The sequence below is a fragment of the Salvelinus alpinus genome, chromosome 15 (assembly GCF_045679555.1).
Source record: "Salvelinus alpinus chromosome 15, SLU_Salpinus.1, whole genome shotgun sequence".
NCBI lineage: Eukaryota > Metazoa > Chordata > Actinopteri > Salmoniformes > Salmonidae > Salvelinus > Salvelinus alpinus.
This window is the reverse complement of record NC_092100.1, coordinates 55959254-55978968: the sequence shown is the minus strand read 5'-3', so window position 1 is coordinate 55978968 and position 19715 is coordinate 55959254. Positions and strand designations below refer to the sequence as shown.

Sequence of the window (19715 nt, the reverse complement as noted above, 5' to 3'; positions counted from 1 at the left end):
GTCCCAGCTCTCTTCAGGTCATTGACCAGGTCCTGCCGTGTAGTTCTGGGCTGATCCCTCACATTCCTCATGATCATTGATGCCCCACGAGGTGAGATCTTGCATGGAGCCCCAGACCGAGGGTGATTGACCGTCATCTTGAACTTCTTCCATTTTCTAATAATTGCGCCAACAGTTGTTGCCTTCTTACCAAGCTGCTTGCCTATTGTCCTGTAGCCCATCCCAGCCTTGTGCAGGTCTACAATTTTATCCCTGATGTCCTTACACAGCTCTCTGGTCTTGGCCATGGAGAGGTTGGAGTATGTTTGATTGAGTGTGTGGACAGGTGTCTTTTATACAGGTAACGAGTTCAAACAGGTGCAGTTAATACAGGTAATGAGTGGAGAGCAGGAGGGCTTCTTAAAGAAAAACTAACAGGTCTGTGAGAGCCGGAATTCTTACTGGTTGGTAGGTGATCAAATACTTATGTCATGCAATAAAATGCTAATTAATTACTTAAAAATCATACAATGTGATTTTCTGGATTTTTGTTTTAGATTCCGTCTCTCACAGTTGAAGTGTACCTATGATAAAAATTACAGACCTCTACATGCTTTGTAAGTAGGAAAACCTGCAAAATCGGCAGTGTATCAAATACTTGTTCTCCCCACTGTACATGTAGGCGTACATGCATGTAAAGAATGTGCGGCGCTCAGATTAAGGAAAGAGAGAGGAGGGAGTATCAACCTACATGAGTCGAGGTGTAGCCCCAAAAAATATAATCATTATTGCAAAGAAAAAGGCGCAACGTTCTCTCACCATTGAAAAATCTTTGTTTTATTCAAGCAACGTTAATAGATCAATGTTTTGACCTACAATGGCCTTCATCAGAATAACACTCAGATGTATACAGTCATGACACAAAGATGTTCGTTGTCGGCTTGTTCACAGAAAGTACAGCTTCTGAGCAGGAGACTAATTATGGAAACAGGGACAACAGTCTATTACATATCTTATTAACAAGTTATGCAAATGTTTACACTGTCAAATGGCCAAAATATGGTGAGTGAATGCTATAAAATGGCTAAGTCTAAATGTCATAAAAAACTGAATTCAAGTAAGGATAGTTACAGTACAAAGTAACCTACATAAATCATCTGAGAAAGGTATGTACTAGGGTTGGGAGGTAACCAGATGTATTATATTGTCATTACCGTCCTTCTCTCATCCCGGGATTTATGGTATTACTGGCTTAGTACACAAGGGGGTGCCAAAAAACATTGGCAAATGATAACAAAATTAGCACAGGTAATAGCGAATTTCCATGGAGGCTGCTAGCTAAATATGCTAACGAGAGCAAACAAAAATAAACTAATTGCAAAGACAGGCTATCCAGCTCATATTATACACACAGTATCAATCAAAAGTTTGGACACACCTACTACTTCAAGAGTTTTTCTTTATTTTTACTATTTTATGCATTGTAGAATAATAGTGAAGACATCAACACTATGAAATAACACATACGGAATCATGTAGTAACCAAAAAGGTGTTCAACAAATCATAATATATTTTAGATTCTTCAAAGTAGCCACCCATGGCCATCATATAAGTTTATAAGTTTATTTTTGGATGCAATATTCAGACATTCACAGAAGTAATGACAGCATAACACAATCATCCAAAACGGAAAATGTAGGTTACATTAGTCCTAACGCTGAGGAAATATTGACGTAACACAAGCGGTCATATTTAGATAACTCTCGGCTGACTGAAACCACAATATGAATTAGCTAACAGCAATTTGTAATGGTCGTCGTATGAAGAAGGTGTGGACCAAAGCGCAGCGTGGGAAGTGTTCATGATTATTTATAAAAAAACTGAACACTGAGACAAAATAACAAAATGTAACAACACGAAACAGTTGTCTGGAGAAGACACAAAAAAACAAAAACAACTACCCACCAAAACCCATGTGGGAAAAAGCTACCTAAGTATGGTTCTCAATCAGAGACAACGAGAGACAGCTGCCTCTGATTGAGAACCACACCCGGCCAAACAACAAAGAAATACAAAACATAGAAAATGAACATAGAATGCCCAACCAAATCACACCCTGACCAAACCAAAATAGAGACATAAAAAGATCTCTACGGTCAGGGCATGACACAATTACTATTTATAATTCATCACATCACGGGTAAGCTCAACATTGATCGAAATAATTTAGTAAAACACTTTCTATAAATCTAAAGTAATCCAACAATGGGTAGCTTGTGCACGCCGCCATGTTTGCACTTTGCGTCAATCAAAGATAATAAAAGGAGGGCCTCCCGGGTGGCGCAGTGGTCTAGGGCACTGCATCGCAGCGCTAGCTTGGGTATGCGCCCAGGCTCTGTCGCAGCCGGCCGCGACCGGGAGGTCCGTGGGGCGACGCACAATTGGCCTAGCGTCGTCCGGGTTAGGGAGGGTTTGGCCAGTAGGGATATCCTTGTCTCATCGCGCACCAGCGACTCCTGTGGCGGGCCGGGCGCAGTGCGCGCTAACCAAGGGAGCCAGATGCATGGTGTTTCCTCTGACACATTGGTGCGGCTGGCTTCCGGGTTGGAGGCGCTCTGTGTTAAGAAGCAGTGCGGCTTGGTTGGGTTGTGTTTCAGAGGACGCATGGCTTTCGACCTTCGTCTCTCCCGAGCCCGTACGGGAGTTGTAGCGATGAGACAAGATAGTAATTACTAACAATTGGATACCACGAAATTTGGGAGAAAAGGGGGTCATTTAAAAAAAAGATATATATTAAAAAAAGATAATAAAAGGAGACAAGATGAGTTTGGTCTGTTTGCAATATGCATCAAATCCCAAAAAATGATTGGTCACATACACATGGTTAGCATATTTTAATGCGAGTGTAGCGAAATGCTTGTGCTTCTAGTTCCGACCATGCAGTAATATCTAACAAGTAATCTAACAATTTCACAACAACTACCTTTTACACACAAGTATAAAGGAATGAATAAGAATATGGACATATAAATATACGGATGAGCGATGGCCGAACGGCATAGGCAAGATGCAGTTGATGGTATAGAGTACAGTATATACATATGAGATAAGTAATGTAGGGTATGTAAACAGTATATAAATTGGCATTGTTTAAAGTGGCTAGTGATACATTTATTACATCCAATTTTTTATTATCAAAGTGGCTAGAGATTTGAGTCAGTATATTGGCAGCAGCAACTCAATGTTAGTGATGGCTGTTTAACAGTCTGATGTCCTTGAGATAGAAGCTGTTTTTCAGTCTCTCCGTCCCAGCTTTGATGCACCTGTACTGACCTCGCCTTCTGGCTACGTCGCAGACACTGACATCTTGCTTCCAGACAAGCTAAACACGTTCTTTGCCCGCTTTGAAGACAACACAGTGCTACCTGGCCTGTGGGCTCTCCTTTTCTGTGGCCGAAGTTAACCCTCGCAAGGCTGCCGGCCCAGGCGGCATCCCTAGCCACGTCCTCAAAGCATGCGCAGACCAGCTGGCTGGAGTGTTTACGGACATATTCAATCTCTCCCTATCCCAGTCCGCTGTCCCGACTTCCTACAAGAGGGCCACCATTGTTCCTGTTCCCAAGAACGCTAAGGTAACTGATCTAAACGACTATCAGCACTCACTTCCGTCATCATGAAGTGCTTTGAGAGACTAGTCAAGGATCATATCACCTCCACCCTACCTGTCACCCTAGACCAACTCCAATTTTCTTACTGCCCCAATAGGTCCACAGACGATGCAATCGCCATCACACTGCACACCACCCTATCCCATCTGGACAAGAGGAAAACCTATGTAAAAATGCTGTTCATTGACTATAGCTCAGCATTCAACACCATAGTACCCTCCAAGCTCATCATTAAGCTCAAGGCCCTGGGTCTGAACCCTGCCCTGTGCAATTAGGTCCTGGACTTCCTGATGGGCCGCCCCCACAAGGGTGGGTGCTCAGCCCCCTCCTGTATTCCCTGTTCACCCATGACTGCGTGGCCATGCACGCCTTCAACTCAATCATCAAGTTTGCAGACGACAACAGTAGTAGGCTTGATTACCAACAATGACGAGACAGTCTACAGGGAGGAGGTGAGGGCTCTGGGAGTGTGGTGTCAAGAAAATCACTCAACGTCAACAAAACAAAGGAGATGATTGTGGACTTCAGGAAACAGCATCGGAGCACCCAAAATCCACATCAACGGTACACCAGTGGAAAGTATTAAGTTCCTCTGCGTACACATCATGGACAAACTGAAATGGTCCACCCACACAGACAGTGTGGTGAAGAAGGTGCAACAGCGCCTCTTCAACCTCAGGAGGCTGAAGAAATTTGGCTTGTCACCTAAAAGCCTCACAAACTTCTATAGATGCACAATTGAGAGCATCCTGGAGTGTATTACTGCCTGGTACGGCAACTGCACTGCCCACAACCACAGGGCCCTCCAGTGGGTGGTGCGGTCTGCACAATGCATCACCGGGGGCAAACTACCTGCCCTCCAGGACACCTACAGCACCCGATGTCAAAGGAAGGCCAAAAATATCATCAAGGACAACAACCACCTGAGCCACTGCCTATTCACCCCGCTATCATCCAGAAGAAGAGGTCAGTACAGGTGCATCAAAGCTAGGAAGGAGAGACTGAAAATAGCTTCTAAATAGTCATCACTAGTACTGAGGCTGCAGCCTACATACAGACTTGAAATCATTGGCCACTTTAATAAATGGAACACTAGTCACTTTAAAAATGTCACTTTAATAATGTTTACATATCTTGCATTACTCATCTCATATGTATATACTGAATCTATACTATTTACTGTCTCCCAGTCTATGCCGTTCTGACTTTGCTCGTCCATATATTTATATATTCTTAATTCCATTCCTTTACTTAGATTTGTGTATATTAGGTATTTATTGTGAAATTGTTAGATATTACTTGTTAGATATTGCTGCATTGTCGGAACTAGAAGCACAAGCATTTCGCTACACCCGCAATAACATCTGCTAACCAAATCAAATTAGATTTGATTAGCAGGCAGTGCGTGTTAACTGTCCAATCACATTTTGGAACAGTGAGTGCATTCTGACATCACGTGCAGACAAAAACTCACGCTGGGGCGACCATTAGAGATTTTTGGAACTCATGTGTGAAAAAGTTAGCCTTGCATTTTATCTGAGAAAAGTAGGCTGGCTATACCGAGAAAAGTACAAAACACAGACCTAAAATGCGTCTTACTGTAATTATTGCTCAGCATCAAACAAATGGTGTGCTTCAGGTTCACTTCTCCAGTAAAATGCAAGATTAACTTTAAGCAAAACATTAGGAAATGTAGCTTGTTACATTCTTTCTATGATAAACATTAGAAATATGGTCCCGTGTGGCTCAGTTGGTAGAGCATGGCGCTTGCAACGCCAGGGTTGTGGGTTCATTTCCCACGGGGGGACCAGGGTTCAATTCCCACGGGGGGACCAGGATGAATATGTATGAACTTTCCAATTTGTAAGTCGCTCTGGATAAGAGCGTCTGCTAAATGACTTAAATGTAAATGTAAATATGATGGCGATGCATCGTTTTTGCAAAAAAACTGAATGTTTCACTAATGTATTTTCTGTGAAGGGAAACTATAGTTGCATGTCCCTCACTACTCTATTGAAGCAACAAAAAAAACGTTCAATATAAAACGCAAACCCCTGTCACTACACAGCTGGACTCACCTGCTCCCGCTTTCTCCCATTGTGCAATTTACAAACAAACACGTTACTGGCTCAACTGTTCTGGGGAACTACGGTAAGCGTCATAATGTAAAATAATGTGACAGGCGAAATGAAGATCTCTCCTCCACTTTCAGCCAGGAGAGTTTGACATGCATATTATTAATATTAGCTCTTTGTGTACATCCAAGGGCCAGACGTGCTGCCCTGTTCTGAGCCAATTGCAGTCCTTTTTTGTGGCACCTGAGCACACGACTGAACAGTAGTCGAGGTGCGACAAAACTAGAGCCTGTAGGACCTGCCTTGTTGATAGTGTTGTTAAGAAGGCAGAGCATCGCTTTATTACAGGCAGACTTCTCCCCATCTTAGCTACTACTAGATCAATATGTTTTAACCCTGACAGGTTACAATCTAGGGTTACTCCAAGCAGTTTAGTCATCTCAACTTGCTCAATTTCCACATGATTTATTACAAGATTGAGTTGAGGTTCAGGGTTTACTGAGTGTTTTGTTCCAAATACAATGCTTTTAGTTTTAGAAATATTTAGGGCTAACTTATTCCTTGCCACCCACTCTGAAGCTAACTGCAGCTCTTTGTTGAGTGTTGCAGTCATTTCAGTCGCTGTAGTAGCTGACGTGTATAGTGTTGAGTCATCCGCATACATAGACACTGGCTTTACTCAAAGTTAGTGGCATGTCGTTTGTAAAAATTGAAAGAGCTGTAAAAATCTGTAAAGAGACTGAAAGTAGTGATGTGCTGCTGGCAAGTAAAATAAGCAGCACTGCAGTTAGCCTACAACTAGAGCAGTGTTGTATAACAGAGGGCCCCCTGATCCCCTTATGCATCTAGTTTATTTCAGGGAAAAGTGCACAGTCATTATCTGCAGAATGAAGGAATGGAGGAAAAAAATGGAAAGAAGGAAAGCATGAACGCAAGGTAAGGAAGAAGCAGTACCTGTCTGAGAACCAATCAGACCGACAAACCTTGACTAGCTAGGTATAGCCTAGGCCCAGTGCATTTTAACGTGCTGCGTAACACTGACTATTGGAGATTAAGTGGAGTCAATTCATTAGCTGCAGAAAGAAGGAAGGAAAGCATGAATGGAGGGTAAAGAAGCAACTAAGAACGTAAGATGAAGAAGTATGAACCAGTCAGACAGTTTACAAATGTGAACCTCTTAAATTAGTGGCATTATCAAGTGGTATAACTGCTAGTACAGCTATAACTTTTTTTAAATGTTGAGCTGTATGGCACAATGCCCTGTAAGGAAGAAGTATGAAAAGGTTCGACAGCTTGTGAATGTGAAACTTTTAAAATCAGTGGGGGATTATCAAGTGACATAACCGCAGTGTGAGTTACAGCCATAACCTTTCACAATGTTCAGTCGTATTGCACCCTGATTAAAAGTTGTCAGATTGGCAAGTACATAACTACATATTAAAACTTCTGCATATCTGATTGCATCCCAGTGCAATGCATTAAGGATATTGGTGTTACAATGTATTCATAATCCTTGACTGATTCCACATTTTGTTGTAGTACAGCCTGAATTAAAAATGGATTCAATATACATTTTTCTTACCCATCTTCACACAATACCAAAGTGAAAAACAGAAATACCTTATTTACATAAGTATTCAGACCCTTTGCTATGACACTGGAAATTGAGCTCAGGTGCATCCTGTTTCCATTGATCATCAAGGCAAAGGGTGGCTATTTGAAGAATCTCAAATATAAAATATATTTTGATTTGTTTAACACTTGTTTGGTTACTACATGATTCATTATGTGTTATTTCATAGTTTTGATGTCTTCATTATTATTCTACAATATAGAAAATAGTAAAAATAAAGAAAAACCCGTCAATGAGTCGGTGTTCTAAAACTTTTGCCCGGTAGTGTATATTGCGAAGGAGAGGTGAGGCATTGAGTGTAGTAAATCAAGGAACGTGTACTTGACACTTTAACAACCGGCTCAAGATGACATCCTCCTCATGTTCAAACATGATAAACAGCTTAGAATTAACCAGTCAGCCAAACAGTCAGTCAACAGACAAACTGGCTAATCCTCAAAGGTTTGTGGTTATTTATCCTGATATCTCCAGGATAAATAGAAACAACGTGCTCTCTCTTTGACAGTTGAGTGATTTTTGGGGGTTTTCACTGGGTGTTCACACACAACCATGGGACACACCGTGCTCCAGGCAACGGGCATTCCAATGTGTGTGTGTCACTGTACTGGTACACTCGGTGTGTGTGTGTGTGTGTGTGTGTGTGTGTGTGTGTGTGTGTGTGTGTGTGTGTGTGTGTGTGTGTGTGTGTGTGTGTGTGTGTGTCATTAGGCCTACGAGAAGACCAATCGGTTTTAAATTTGTATGGTGGACTAGTATTAGGGACATTTTTCAACAGTGACACAACAACTTCCTTAAAGGGCCACTCTGTGATATTTCCATCCCTGTAAACTGTCTAACCCCATCATAAGCCAAAACATAAGGTTGTTTTATACTCTAATTGGAAATAAGGGGTAAACTATCAATAAATGAACAAGAACTCCAGTCATTTACATGATGTGCACAAGTCCATGTTATTCAATAGTACACTGGGGTTTTGATAATGCTTGTACAGCTGTAACATTGTAATAACATGGAATAGCTAACTGTATCCCGCTGTGAGCCATATTTAACATTTTTATCTGAGTGATAGCAGGTCTATCCAGCTGTCAATCGGAACAGCCACAACAGTAAGAGAACAAAACAGAGAACAGAACATTGCTTTGGATACTAGGAAGTCATATTGGACCAAAACCAAGTGAGAGGTTGTCGTGGTGAGCTGCTAACCCTTTCTATTCTATTGTGTTCTTTCAACTTTTAAAAACGGCAACAAATTTTTTTTAAACGAAATACCAATTAAAAACAATTTTGTTATTTGAAATGCTCAAATAATAATCCAAACGTATGTTAGGCAATACTGAATGGCATGATTGTGTTATTAAAATCTGTTGAAAATATTAACAAGGTTATAAAGAATAGACCCCTCCAATCACCCCTCAACGTGTATATGAAACACAAACAAGAGTGTACACAGTGTAGCATACATAACAGAGTAGAGCCTCAATAAACATATATCTGACCATTTCATGAGCGCCATCGCGTAACGTTACTTAAAACGCAACTAAACCATATTCAGGGCAATAGTCGCATAGCCCATAACCCAGTGAATGATCAGATATGAGCGAGAAGTAGGGCAACAGATGTTCACATATGGAGGCATTCGATCCGTTATGATGACGATTCAGTACAATGCCTCCAATACAGTACAATGCCTCCAATGTTTGAGCAGCCTAGCCTATAAGCTATGCAGTGTAGAAGAATGGGAAAACAAAAAAGTAGTCAGTTACCATATCGTTCCGGCTGTTGGGGTATTTTTCGACTTGTGATAAACTTCTCACTGCTACGCTGGGCATAATCACCGTGTTCGTCTCGCTGTCCGTTTTAGGAACAATGTTCGGTCTAGTGTTCCGTTCTCAATGTTTCATCATCTGTACTCTCCCACCATGTCGACCAACCCTTCCTTCACACACTGATCTGACCACTCTCGTTTCTCCTTTCCAAGACCTAAGATACAAGAAAACAATGTGCACTCCGACACCGCCCACTTTAAGGTCTGCGGAACGAGACGATGAGGAGTTAACTCTATCGTTCCACCCTCCACCTAGTCCTAGCCTCTGCAGAGTGGTCGTAACTAGTTACCACCCTTTTTTTTTCAATTTCTGGCTAAAATGACATACCCAAATCTAACTGCCTGTAGCTCAGTACCTGAAGCAAGGATATGCATTTGAAAGGAAACACTTGGAAGTTTGTGGAAACTTGAAATGAATGTAAGAGAATATAACACATTAGATCTGGTAAAAGATAATACAAACACAAAAACATGCGTTTTAAAAAAACTCAGCGTCTCTGAAATGCAAGAGAAAAGGCCATACAGTTAGATAGTTTAGGTGTCATTTAGCTTTTGGCCACCAGATGGCAGCAGTGTGTGTGCAAAGTTTCAGACTGATCCAGTGAAGCATAACTACATAACTACAGAAAACATACGAAAATGCTATAGTAATAAAAATTGTAAGTTCACACACTCCCGGGAATGTCATACATGATGGATAATTAACTTCCCTACAGAAAAGACACTAACCTTTACACATCTAGATGGCCGGGAGGGGTGGGTGTGGGGCCAGAGACAGCAGGGGTTCAAACTGTAGAACCCATTTACTACATTTGAATCTAAAAATTGATTTTATCAAACTATGCTACCTTTTATCTCTGGGACCCTCAGGATGACAAATCAGAGCAAGATTACTGAATGTAAGTACATTATTTACCTTCAGAGGTGAATGTATCAAACCAGTTGTGTTTTGTTGTTGTGCACTCTCCTCAAACAATAGCATGTTATTTTTTCACAGTAGTAAATACTGTAAATTGGACAGTGCAGTTATATTAAGAATTAAGCTTTCTGCCCAATAAAACATGTCTATGTCCTGGAAAGTTGGCTGTTACTTACGACATTCTAGTCACATTAGCGCACATTAGCCACAACCGTCCTGGTTTAGGGACACCAATCCCGTAGGATGTCATATTATTTAGTAGATTCAATGGTTGTAAAGATGGGGAGAAGTCTGTTTGTAATAAAGATATGCTTAGCTTTTTTTGACCCCACACTCCACGAAGCAAGTCCTGCAGGCTCTAGTTTGATCTTATCTTGATTATTGTCATATGGTCAAGCGTTGCAAAGAAAGACCTGGATTAGCTGCAGTTGGCCTGGAACTGAGCGGCACGTCTTGCTCTTCATTGTAATCAGAGGGCTAATACTAATGCTATGCATCCCAGTCTCTCTTGGCTAAGAGTTGAGGACAGACTGACTGCGTCACTTCTTCGTTTTTTGTAAGAAACGTGTTGTTTGCAAAGTCAACTTTGCACTCAGCACAGACACACACACTTACCCAATCAGACATGCCCCCAAGGGTGTTTTCACAGTCCCCAGGTCCGGAACAAATTCAAGGAAACGTACAGTATTATACAGAACCATGAGTGCATGGAACTCCATTCCATCTCGTATCGTGCAAGTGATCAGCAAAGCTGGTTTAAAAAAGAAAAAACACATAAAGCACCACCTTTCAGCACAACGCCTCTCCCCCATGTGATCTACGTGTGTGTATGTACTGAGATGTATGTGTAACTGATAGATGCACACACACACACACTACATGTTCATGTTTTTAAATGCATGTCAATTGTAAAGTCTTTTGTCTGTAATGTCTTTTCTGTTACGTGTCGGACCCCAGTAAGACTAGCTATCGCCATTGGTGTCGGCTAATGGGGATCTTAATAAATCAAACATGAAGGACATAAAATATGCTGGGATGGATCATGCAACACAGTCAGCTTGCCTCAGCCGTGGAGAACCTGAAAAAAATATATTAAAAACTCCACCAGTTACATGCCACTTGATTGGGAACTATTATTGTTGGCTTGCATTGCATTTGATGTGATACTGTACAGCTACAATGCATTTGTGTATTAATATTTCTCATTCCTTCCGGTGCAGTGCACGAGGTAGCGGCAGAGCTAATGTAGGGCCACCGCAAGCTAATGAACCTGGAGGGCTCATGGAATGACCTCATGTACGATCAGCGCTGCATGGGCATCAGGAACACGCACAACATGAACCTCATTCGAAACTACTTTAGCAAAGTGCAGGGCCTGTCGGTCGACCTGGCCAAGCAATTGTGTATAGTGCTGCAGCGCACCATGGGCAAGGCTGGAGGCCACGGTGAGCAGTGAAGTTGGCGCAGTGCTTCCCAACAGGCTCTTGACAGGTTCTTCAAGCTCAACACTGTGTCCATCAGGGTGCAGGAACTGGCTGCAGAGGACCTGGCGGCCAACACGATTGTGTCCCTCCTCACCTGGTCCTCAATTAATACTTCCAAAAGTAAGTCTGTACTGCCCTCTGTGACTCATGTAGCATCAGGGATATCTACACACCAGTCCAATCATTCCTTTCTATTCTAATGCTGCTGACAGTGGCTTGTACTAATTGCGTAATAACACAATTTGGACTGATGCCCAGATATCGCCTGCAGGAACTCTTTGGAGGACTCTGATGATGAGGACTTCCCTGGTTATGAGTAGTATGAACCTAGCCTGCCAAAGCCTGCATTATCCCCGTTTCTACAGGCTTGTTTTAAATGGGGGGAGGAGCGTGGCGAAATCCTGCACAGAGCCTTCACCGTGCGTTGCCACTTTAAGAGTGCACCCGCTGTCAGGAAGGAGGAAGTAACACAGCTGTCCGACCTGTGTGAGCTCTCTGAAAACTGCTGCGCTGACAATGTGTATGCAACGCAGTTTTGGCGTGTTTAGATCATAAAAGTTTGTTCGCCTGTGTTGTCGCTCTACTCTCGGCCTGTTTGGAACCTGTTGTGGTCGTTCAAGCCTCATCTCATGGCCTTTAATCTCATTTGCGTTCATCTCGCGTTGTTGTGACGCCTGGAGAGAAAAAGTGAGAGCGCAAGAACAGTTCGGAATATTGTCAGACTGCATCTGAGAGACTCAGAGCAGTTTACAAACATTAACAAATGTCTGACAAATGTCTCAGCCTATCCTATCACTACTCCAACCCTAACAAATGTGCAACAACAGAAACGGACGACACCGTGGTAAATTGACGAGACTCTGAAAGGACAAAAGCAGGCTGCCACTTAATCTCTCTCGATCTCTCGCTCGCATACACAAAAACACACATGCATACACACACACACATTTCACGCTCACTTATCCACTCGTTATCTTAACCTCCACACCCATAGCCTATTCCCCCTGGAGCCAGTATCAACCAAACACCAAACAGAGCCCTCAAAGCAATTCAGGATTTATCAGGACATTGGCTTGAGTGTTTACTCTTTGCTCAGGGATCCACCCTACCAGGACCAGAGTCCATGGGATTGGGAAAAGGTCAGCCATTCCAGACCAGTTGATCTTGCATCATAAATTGCTTCACTTTGTTCCTTTTCTTTACAAACAAGTGTTACTGTTCTTAGATTTGAAGGTGTGTTTGAAGGCTTACTGCCTGAATAGGATACCTTCTCTGGAGTTCAAACAGGGATGCTGTTGTTACGACGTCTCCTGTTCTGTTGGTGAGGCTTGGGTCGCGTCTGAAATGCAAAGCCTCTCATGAGTGAGTGGTCACCAGAATGGACACAGACAGAGAACAGGGCCCGTACTCACAAAGAGTCGGAGGGGCGATATGGAATCAGTTAAGTATGCAACAGTTGTTAAGTATGCAACAGTTGTTAAGTATGCAAACATGTATGACAAGTGTGAGACACTGTAAGCAGAAAGAGACACGGTAAAATTCCACTACAATCATAATGAAAATGATTGATTATATGGACAGAGAGGACCGGATCTTACTCGGAGATGCTTCGTGCCCAGTGCAGTCAAATAATAGTCCCAATTCCAAAAAGGGCTGAGGAAGTTGATTGATAATATGATAGGGGCCGTGCAGAAGCGGTAGACTCAGATATGAGGATATTAGATCCCTGGTTACGTGACAATGGAATCTAAAAACAGAAGCCAGCACTAGGTCATCAAGTTTTAATGTGCTTACCAATGAGTTTCATTTTTAGGAGACATTCACCAGGTGACAACAGCAAAACAGGGCTTACATATATGTCTGTCTGTCTCTCTGTGTGTCACTACTAACCCCGTCACTACCCTATTTGCATCAGCCTGATAAAATATTGATCAACCAATAAGACTAACTTCCACTATAAGACATTTGACTCTGATAACACAAAGCTGTTAGGACCTCAATATACAGATTTTGCATAATTGAACAGATTCAAGGGAAAGACATGTAAATCATCTAGGCCTATGTGAATAACATTTACTGTTGCTCGTTGTGGTACCAACATAATAATGCTGAGTTTAGACAGGCAGACAAATTCTTATATTTTTTTCACGATCACAATAGATCTTTCACATCAGAGCCTTTTCAAAGCTGATCTGATTGGTCGACAGATTTCATTAGTGAAAAGAATGATGGTCTGCCTGTGTAAACACAGACCAAGAGCTGTAACGTAATCTGGATCTGGGGAGACTTGCCTATTTTTATCGAATTGGTCACCATTTATCACCTCTTTGCAATAACAATAATAGATATTCATACCTCTGGCATAGTCCGCTGCAAGAACAAAGTCACAACAGGATAAGCCGCATAGTCATAAGGTCAAGATTATCTACACACAGTATAATAGGCAATTACACTATAGATTCCTATTGTTTTGAATGGTAAGCAATGCAATCTGAACAAACAGAAGAAAAAAAAGAATCAGTCAATATTATTGGGAAATATGGTAATCCAGGTCAGAAATAGCCTCTTGGACCCTGGGAAGCAGACTGCATTGTGGGTAGATAATTGCCCATTTTCTGATACTCACAGAAACCTTTGATGTAGATTGTTGACCTACTCAATTTATTGAAACAGTGGGTATATCAGCAACATCAGTCCACCAGCATGATCTATAGAAATGGCAACTTGTGTCTCACCTACTCAAACCGTATTGAATGACTAATTATTTTGTGATATTCAGCAATATCAATTCTCTCAAATTCTGCAGCAAGTCACATGCATATAGCTTTTTAGCTGTACTCTTATAGCCTATATACGCCTAAATCTGCTTATATACATTCTTAGCTAAAGCCTCTCATAATACAAGTGGGTGTATGGGTTAATGGGACACTTGGTATTACCATTTAGCTGAGAGCATGTGGTTAACTCCAATTCACCTCATGTAGAGATCGATATCAGCAACAATGGAAGTACACTTGACTCCAGGGAGTCCATAAAGATATTACATACTGTACCTTTTTGAATATGAATAAAAGCTTGGGGTCACCATCAATAAATCCTAAGGGCAGGTTCTCTCGACACAGATTAAGCATAGTCCTGGATTTTTAGTCCAGGCTTAATCTGGACTAGATTTCATCTGTGTTTGGGAAACCGGCTCCATATGTAAAGCAATTTAACTCTGGAATGTCCCCATTCCTCTGCCTCATTTTCTACAGAATTACATTGAATTGACCTGGAATTACTGTAATTCGTTCATTTAAATTAGCCTGTACAGACCAGGGGCCAGTTTTTCAAAAATTATCTGCTAGGCTTTCCCCAATCGGATAGGATTAAATGTTAGAATTGGGTGTTCAAAACTGACAAATGTGATTCTGATCATCTGGATAGGGATAAGGATTAGGTCATCCAATCTCACCTTTAAATCAGGATTAAATGGTGTTCTTACATTTTTCAAATCTCTAAGGTAGTGATTAGGATCAAATGCATCTTGAGAAAGACACCAGTGATAAAGCCTATGGATATCTTGTAAGGGCAGAAAAGCAGACTTGTTGGCTGAAGATCAAGTTGTCATGCTCCAACAAAGAGACAAAACTGTGCATTCGCTTACTCCAAGCACACTTGAAAGATGCTCAAGTTGCGTTTTCAGATGATAATATGTATTTGTGTTTCGAATTATTTGAGTTGTCCAGTGAGGTGGTGATTTTTCAAAGCACTGAAAATCCAGATTGTAGGATGTTGATATTGTGACATCTGGATCAGAATGATCCACAGGAGGTTGGTGGCACCTGGTAATGGCTGGAGCAGAATCAGTGAAATGGTATCAGATGCATCAAACATGGTTTCAAGGGGTGTGGCAGCATCCTCTGCACCCTTACTTCCCACAGCTATGTCTGTCATAGGATGCTGCTGAGGGTAGGATGGCTCATAATAATGGCTAAAATGGAATGGAAACCATGTTTTATGGAAACCATGTGTTATATATACCAACCATGTGTTTGATGAGTATGATACCATTCCATTATATTCTGTTCCAGACATTACTATGAGCCCGTTCTCCCCAATTAAGGTGCCACCGGCCTCCTGTGATGTGTGTGCAACTTCTGCAAGCGCCTATGCTCTACTACTCTGTGCCACTACGCAAAAGTGACGAAAATGCATGCAATGCTTTATTATTCAGTACGGAGACAAAGTGGAGTCGCAATTCAATGGCTCAGACACGAGATGTATGTAGCAGGGACTCCAGACAATCATGGATTATAAAGCAAAAACAAGCCACGCCGTGGACACCGACATCTTGTTCCTGGACAAGCTAAACACCTTCTTCGCCTGCTTCAAGGGAAACACAGTGCCACCACCGCCGACATAAGACATTTAAGCGCGTTAATTCTCGCAAGGCTGCCGGCCCAGACTGCATCCCTAGCCACGTCCTAAGAGCATTCGTAGACCAGCTGGCTGGAGTGTTTACGGACATATTCAATCTCTCCCTATTCCAGTCTGTTGTCCCCACTTGCTTCAAGATGTCCACCATTGTTCCTGTTCCCAAGAAAGCGAAAGGTAACTGAACTAAATGACTATCGCCCCGTAGCACTCACTTCTGTCATCATGAAGTGCTTTGAGAGACTAGTCAAGGATCATGTCACCTCCACCTTACCCAACACCCTAGAGTCTAGGGCCTAGACCCACTGCAATTTACATACCGCCCAAATAGATCCACGGATGACGCAATTGGCCATTGCACTGCACACTGCCCAATGCCATCTGGACCTACACTACCGTTCAAAAGTTTGGGGTCACTTAGAAATGTCCTTGTTTTTGAAAGAAAAGCAATTTTTTTGCCCACTAAAATTACATCAAATTGATCAGAAATACAGTGTAAACATTGTTAACGTTGTAAATGACTATTGTGTGTTCTAATGGCACGTTGTGTTAGCTAATCCAAGTCTATCATTTTAAAAGGCTAATTGATCATTAGTAAACCCTTTTGCAATTATGTTAGTACAGCTGAAAACTGTTGTTCTGATTAAAGAAGCAATAAAACTGGCCTTCTTTAGACTAGTTTAGTATCTGGAGCATCAGCATTTGTGGGTTCGATTACAGGCTCAAAATGGCCAGAAACAAAGAACTTTCTTCTGAAACTCGTCAGTCCATTCTCGTTCTGAGAAATGAAGGCTATTCCATGTGAGAAATTGCCAAGAAACTGAAGATCTCATGCAACGCTGTGTGCTACTCCCTTCACAGAATAGCGCAAACTGACCCTAACCAGAATAGAAAGAGGAGTGGGAGGCCCCGGTGCACAACTGAGCAAGAGGACAGGTACATTACAGTGTCTAGTTTGAGAAACACACACCTCACAAGTCCTCAACTGGCACATTCATTAAATAGTACCCACAAAACACCAGTCTCAACGTCAACAGTGAAGAGGCGACTCCGGGATGCTGGCTTTCTAGGCAGAGTTCCTCTGTCCAGTGTCTGTGTTCTTTTGCCCATCTTAATCTTTTATTTTTATTGGCCAGTCTGAGATATGGCTTTTTCTTTGCAACTCTGCCTAGAAGGCCAGCATACCGGAGTCGCCTCTTCACTGTTGACGTTAAGACTGGTGTTTTGCGAGTACTAGTACTGGCAAAAAGTGCTCTTCACTGACGAGTCACGGTTTTGTCTCACCAGGGGTGATTGTCGGATTCACGTTTATCGTCAAAGGAATGAGCGTTACACCGAGGCCTGTACTCTGGAGCGAGATCGAGGTGGAGGGTCCGTCATGGTCTGGGGCGGTGCGTCACAGGAACTTTAAGCTTTTGACCTTCTCCGCCGATGTGTGATGCTCCCCATCAGGCCTTTATTGTAGAGTGGCCAGACGGAAGGCACATGACAGCCCACTTGGAGTTTGCCAAAAGGAACCTAAAGGACTCTCAGATCATGAGAAACAAGATTCTCTGGTCTGATGAAACCAAGATTGAACTCTTTGGCCTGAATGCCAAGCGTCACATCTGGAAAAAACCTAGCACCATCCCTACGGTGAAGCATGGTGGTGGCAGCATTGCTGTGGGGATGTTTTTCAGCCAAGACAATGCAGGAGTGGCTTCAGGAGTCCTTGAGTTGCCCAACCAGAGCCCAGACTTGGAACACAATCAAACATCTCTGGAGAGACCTGAAAATAGCTGTGCAGCGACGTTACCCATCCAACATGACAGAGCTTGAGAGGATCTGCAGAGAAGAATGGGAGAAACTCCCCAAATACAGGTGTGCCAAGCTTGTAGTGTCATACTCAAAAAGACTAGGAGGCGGTAAATCACTGCCAAAAGGTGCTTCAAGTACTGAGCAAAAGGTCTGAATACTTATGTAAATGTGATATTCGTTTTTTTTAATTTTTAATACAGTAGCAACACATTTTTTTAACCTGTTTTTGCTTTGTCATTATGGGGTATTGTGTAGATTGATGAATGATTTACGCCTATTCATTCAAGGGTTTTTCTTTATTTGTACTATGTTCTACATTGTAGAATAATAGTGAAGACATTAACACTATGAAATAGCACATATGGAATCATGTAGTAACCAAAAAAGTATTTTATATTTGACATTCTTCCAAGTAAACACACTTTGTGGCACACGCTTTTCCAATGGTCTTGAAGGAGTTCCCAGATATGCTGAGCACTTGTTGGCTGCTTTTCCTTCACTCTGCGGTCCAACTCATCCCAAACCATCTCAATTGGGTTGAGGTTGGGTGATTGTGGAGCCCAGGTCATCTGATGCAGCACTCCATCACTGTCCTTCTTGGTCAAATAGCCCTTACACAACCTAGAGGTGTGTTGGGTCATTGTCCTCTTGAAAAACAAATTATAGTGCCACAAAGCGCAAACCAGATGGGGTGGTGTATCTGCAGAATGCTGTGGTAGCCATGCTGGTTAAGTGTGCCTTAAATTCTAAATAAATCACTGACAGTGTCACCAGAAAAGCACTCCCACACAATTACACCTCCTCCTCCGTGCTTCACGGTGGGAACCACATATGCGGAGATCATCCGTTCAACTACTCTGTCTCACAAAGACACAGCGGTTGGAACCAAAAATCTAAAATTTGGACTCATCAGACCAAAAGGACAGATTTCAACCGGTCTAATGTCCATCGCTCGTGTTTCTTGGCCCAAGCAAGTCTCTTCTTATTGGTGTCCTTTAGTAGTGGTTTCTTTGCAGCAATTCGACCATGAAGGCCCGATTCACGCAGTCTTCTCTGAACAGTTGATCTTAAGATGTGTCTGTTACTTGAACTCTGTGAAGCTTTTATTTGGGCTGCAATTTCTGAGGCTGGAAACTCTAATGAACTTATCCTCTGCAGCAGAGGTAACTCTGGGTCTTCCTTTCCTGTGGCGGTCCTCATGAGATCCAGTTTCATTACAGCGCTTGGTTTTTGCGACTGCACTTGAAGAAACGTTCAAAGTTCTTGAAATTTTCCGCATTGACTGACCTTCATGTCTTAAAGAAATTATGGACTGTCGTTTCTCTTTGCTTAGTTGAGCTGTTCTTGCCATAATATGGACTTGGTCTTTTTACCAAATAGGGCTATCTTCTGTATACCACCCCTACCATGTCACAACACACACTGATTGGCTCAAACGCATTAAGAAAGAAATTCCACAAATGAACTTTTAACAAGGCACACCTGTTAATTGAAATGCATTCCAGGTGACTACTTCCTGAAGCTGGTTGAGCGAATGCCTAGAGTGTGCGAAGCCGTCAAAGGCAAAGAGTGGCTACTGGCCTGGCCTGCTGGAGGTCATCTTGCAGGGCTCTGGCAGTGCTCCTCCTTGTACAAAGGTGGAGGTAGCGGTCCTGCTGCTGGGTTGTTGCCCTCCTACGGCCTCCTCCACATCTCCTGATGTACTGGCCTGTCTCCTGGTAGCGCCTCCATGCTCTGGACACTACGCTGACAGACACAGCAAACCTTCTTGCCACAGCTCGCATTGATGTGCCATCCTGGATGAGCTGAGCCGCTTGTGTGGGTTGTAGACTCCGTCTCATGCTACCACAAGAGTGAAAGCACCGCCAGCATTCAAAAGTGACCAAAACATCAGCCAGGAAGCATAGGAACTGAGAAG

The 19715-nt window shown here is 42.5% G+C and overlaps 1 protein-coding gene across 1 annotated transcript in view; it reads right to left on the bottom strand.

The window, feature by feature from the left end:
* The window catches only part of LOC139540390 (transmembrane and coiled-coil domain protein 3-like), a 49320-nt gene extending 39885 nt beyond the window's left edge, over positions 1-9435 (bottom strand). Inside the window, exon 1 of the mRNA XM_071344181.1 lies at positions 9120-9435. Coding sequence (XP_071200282.1) covers positions 9120-9185 — 66 coding nt within the window. The 5' untranslated portion in view covers positions 9186-9435. The remainder of the gene's footprint in view (positions 1-9119) is intronic.
* Between the last annotated feature and the right edge of the window lie 10280 nt (positions 9436-19715).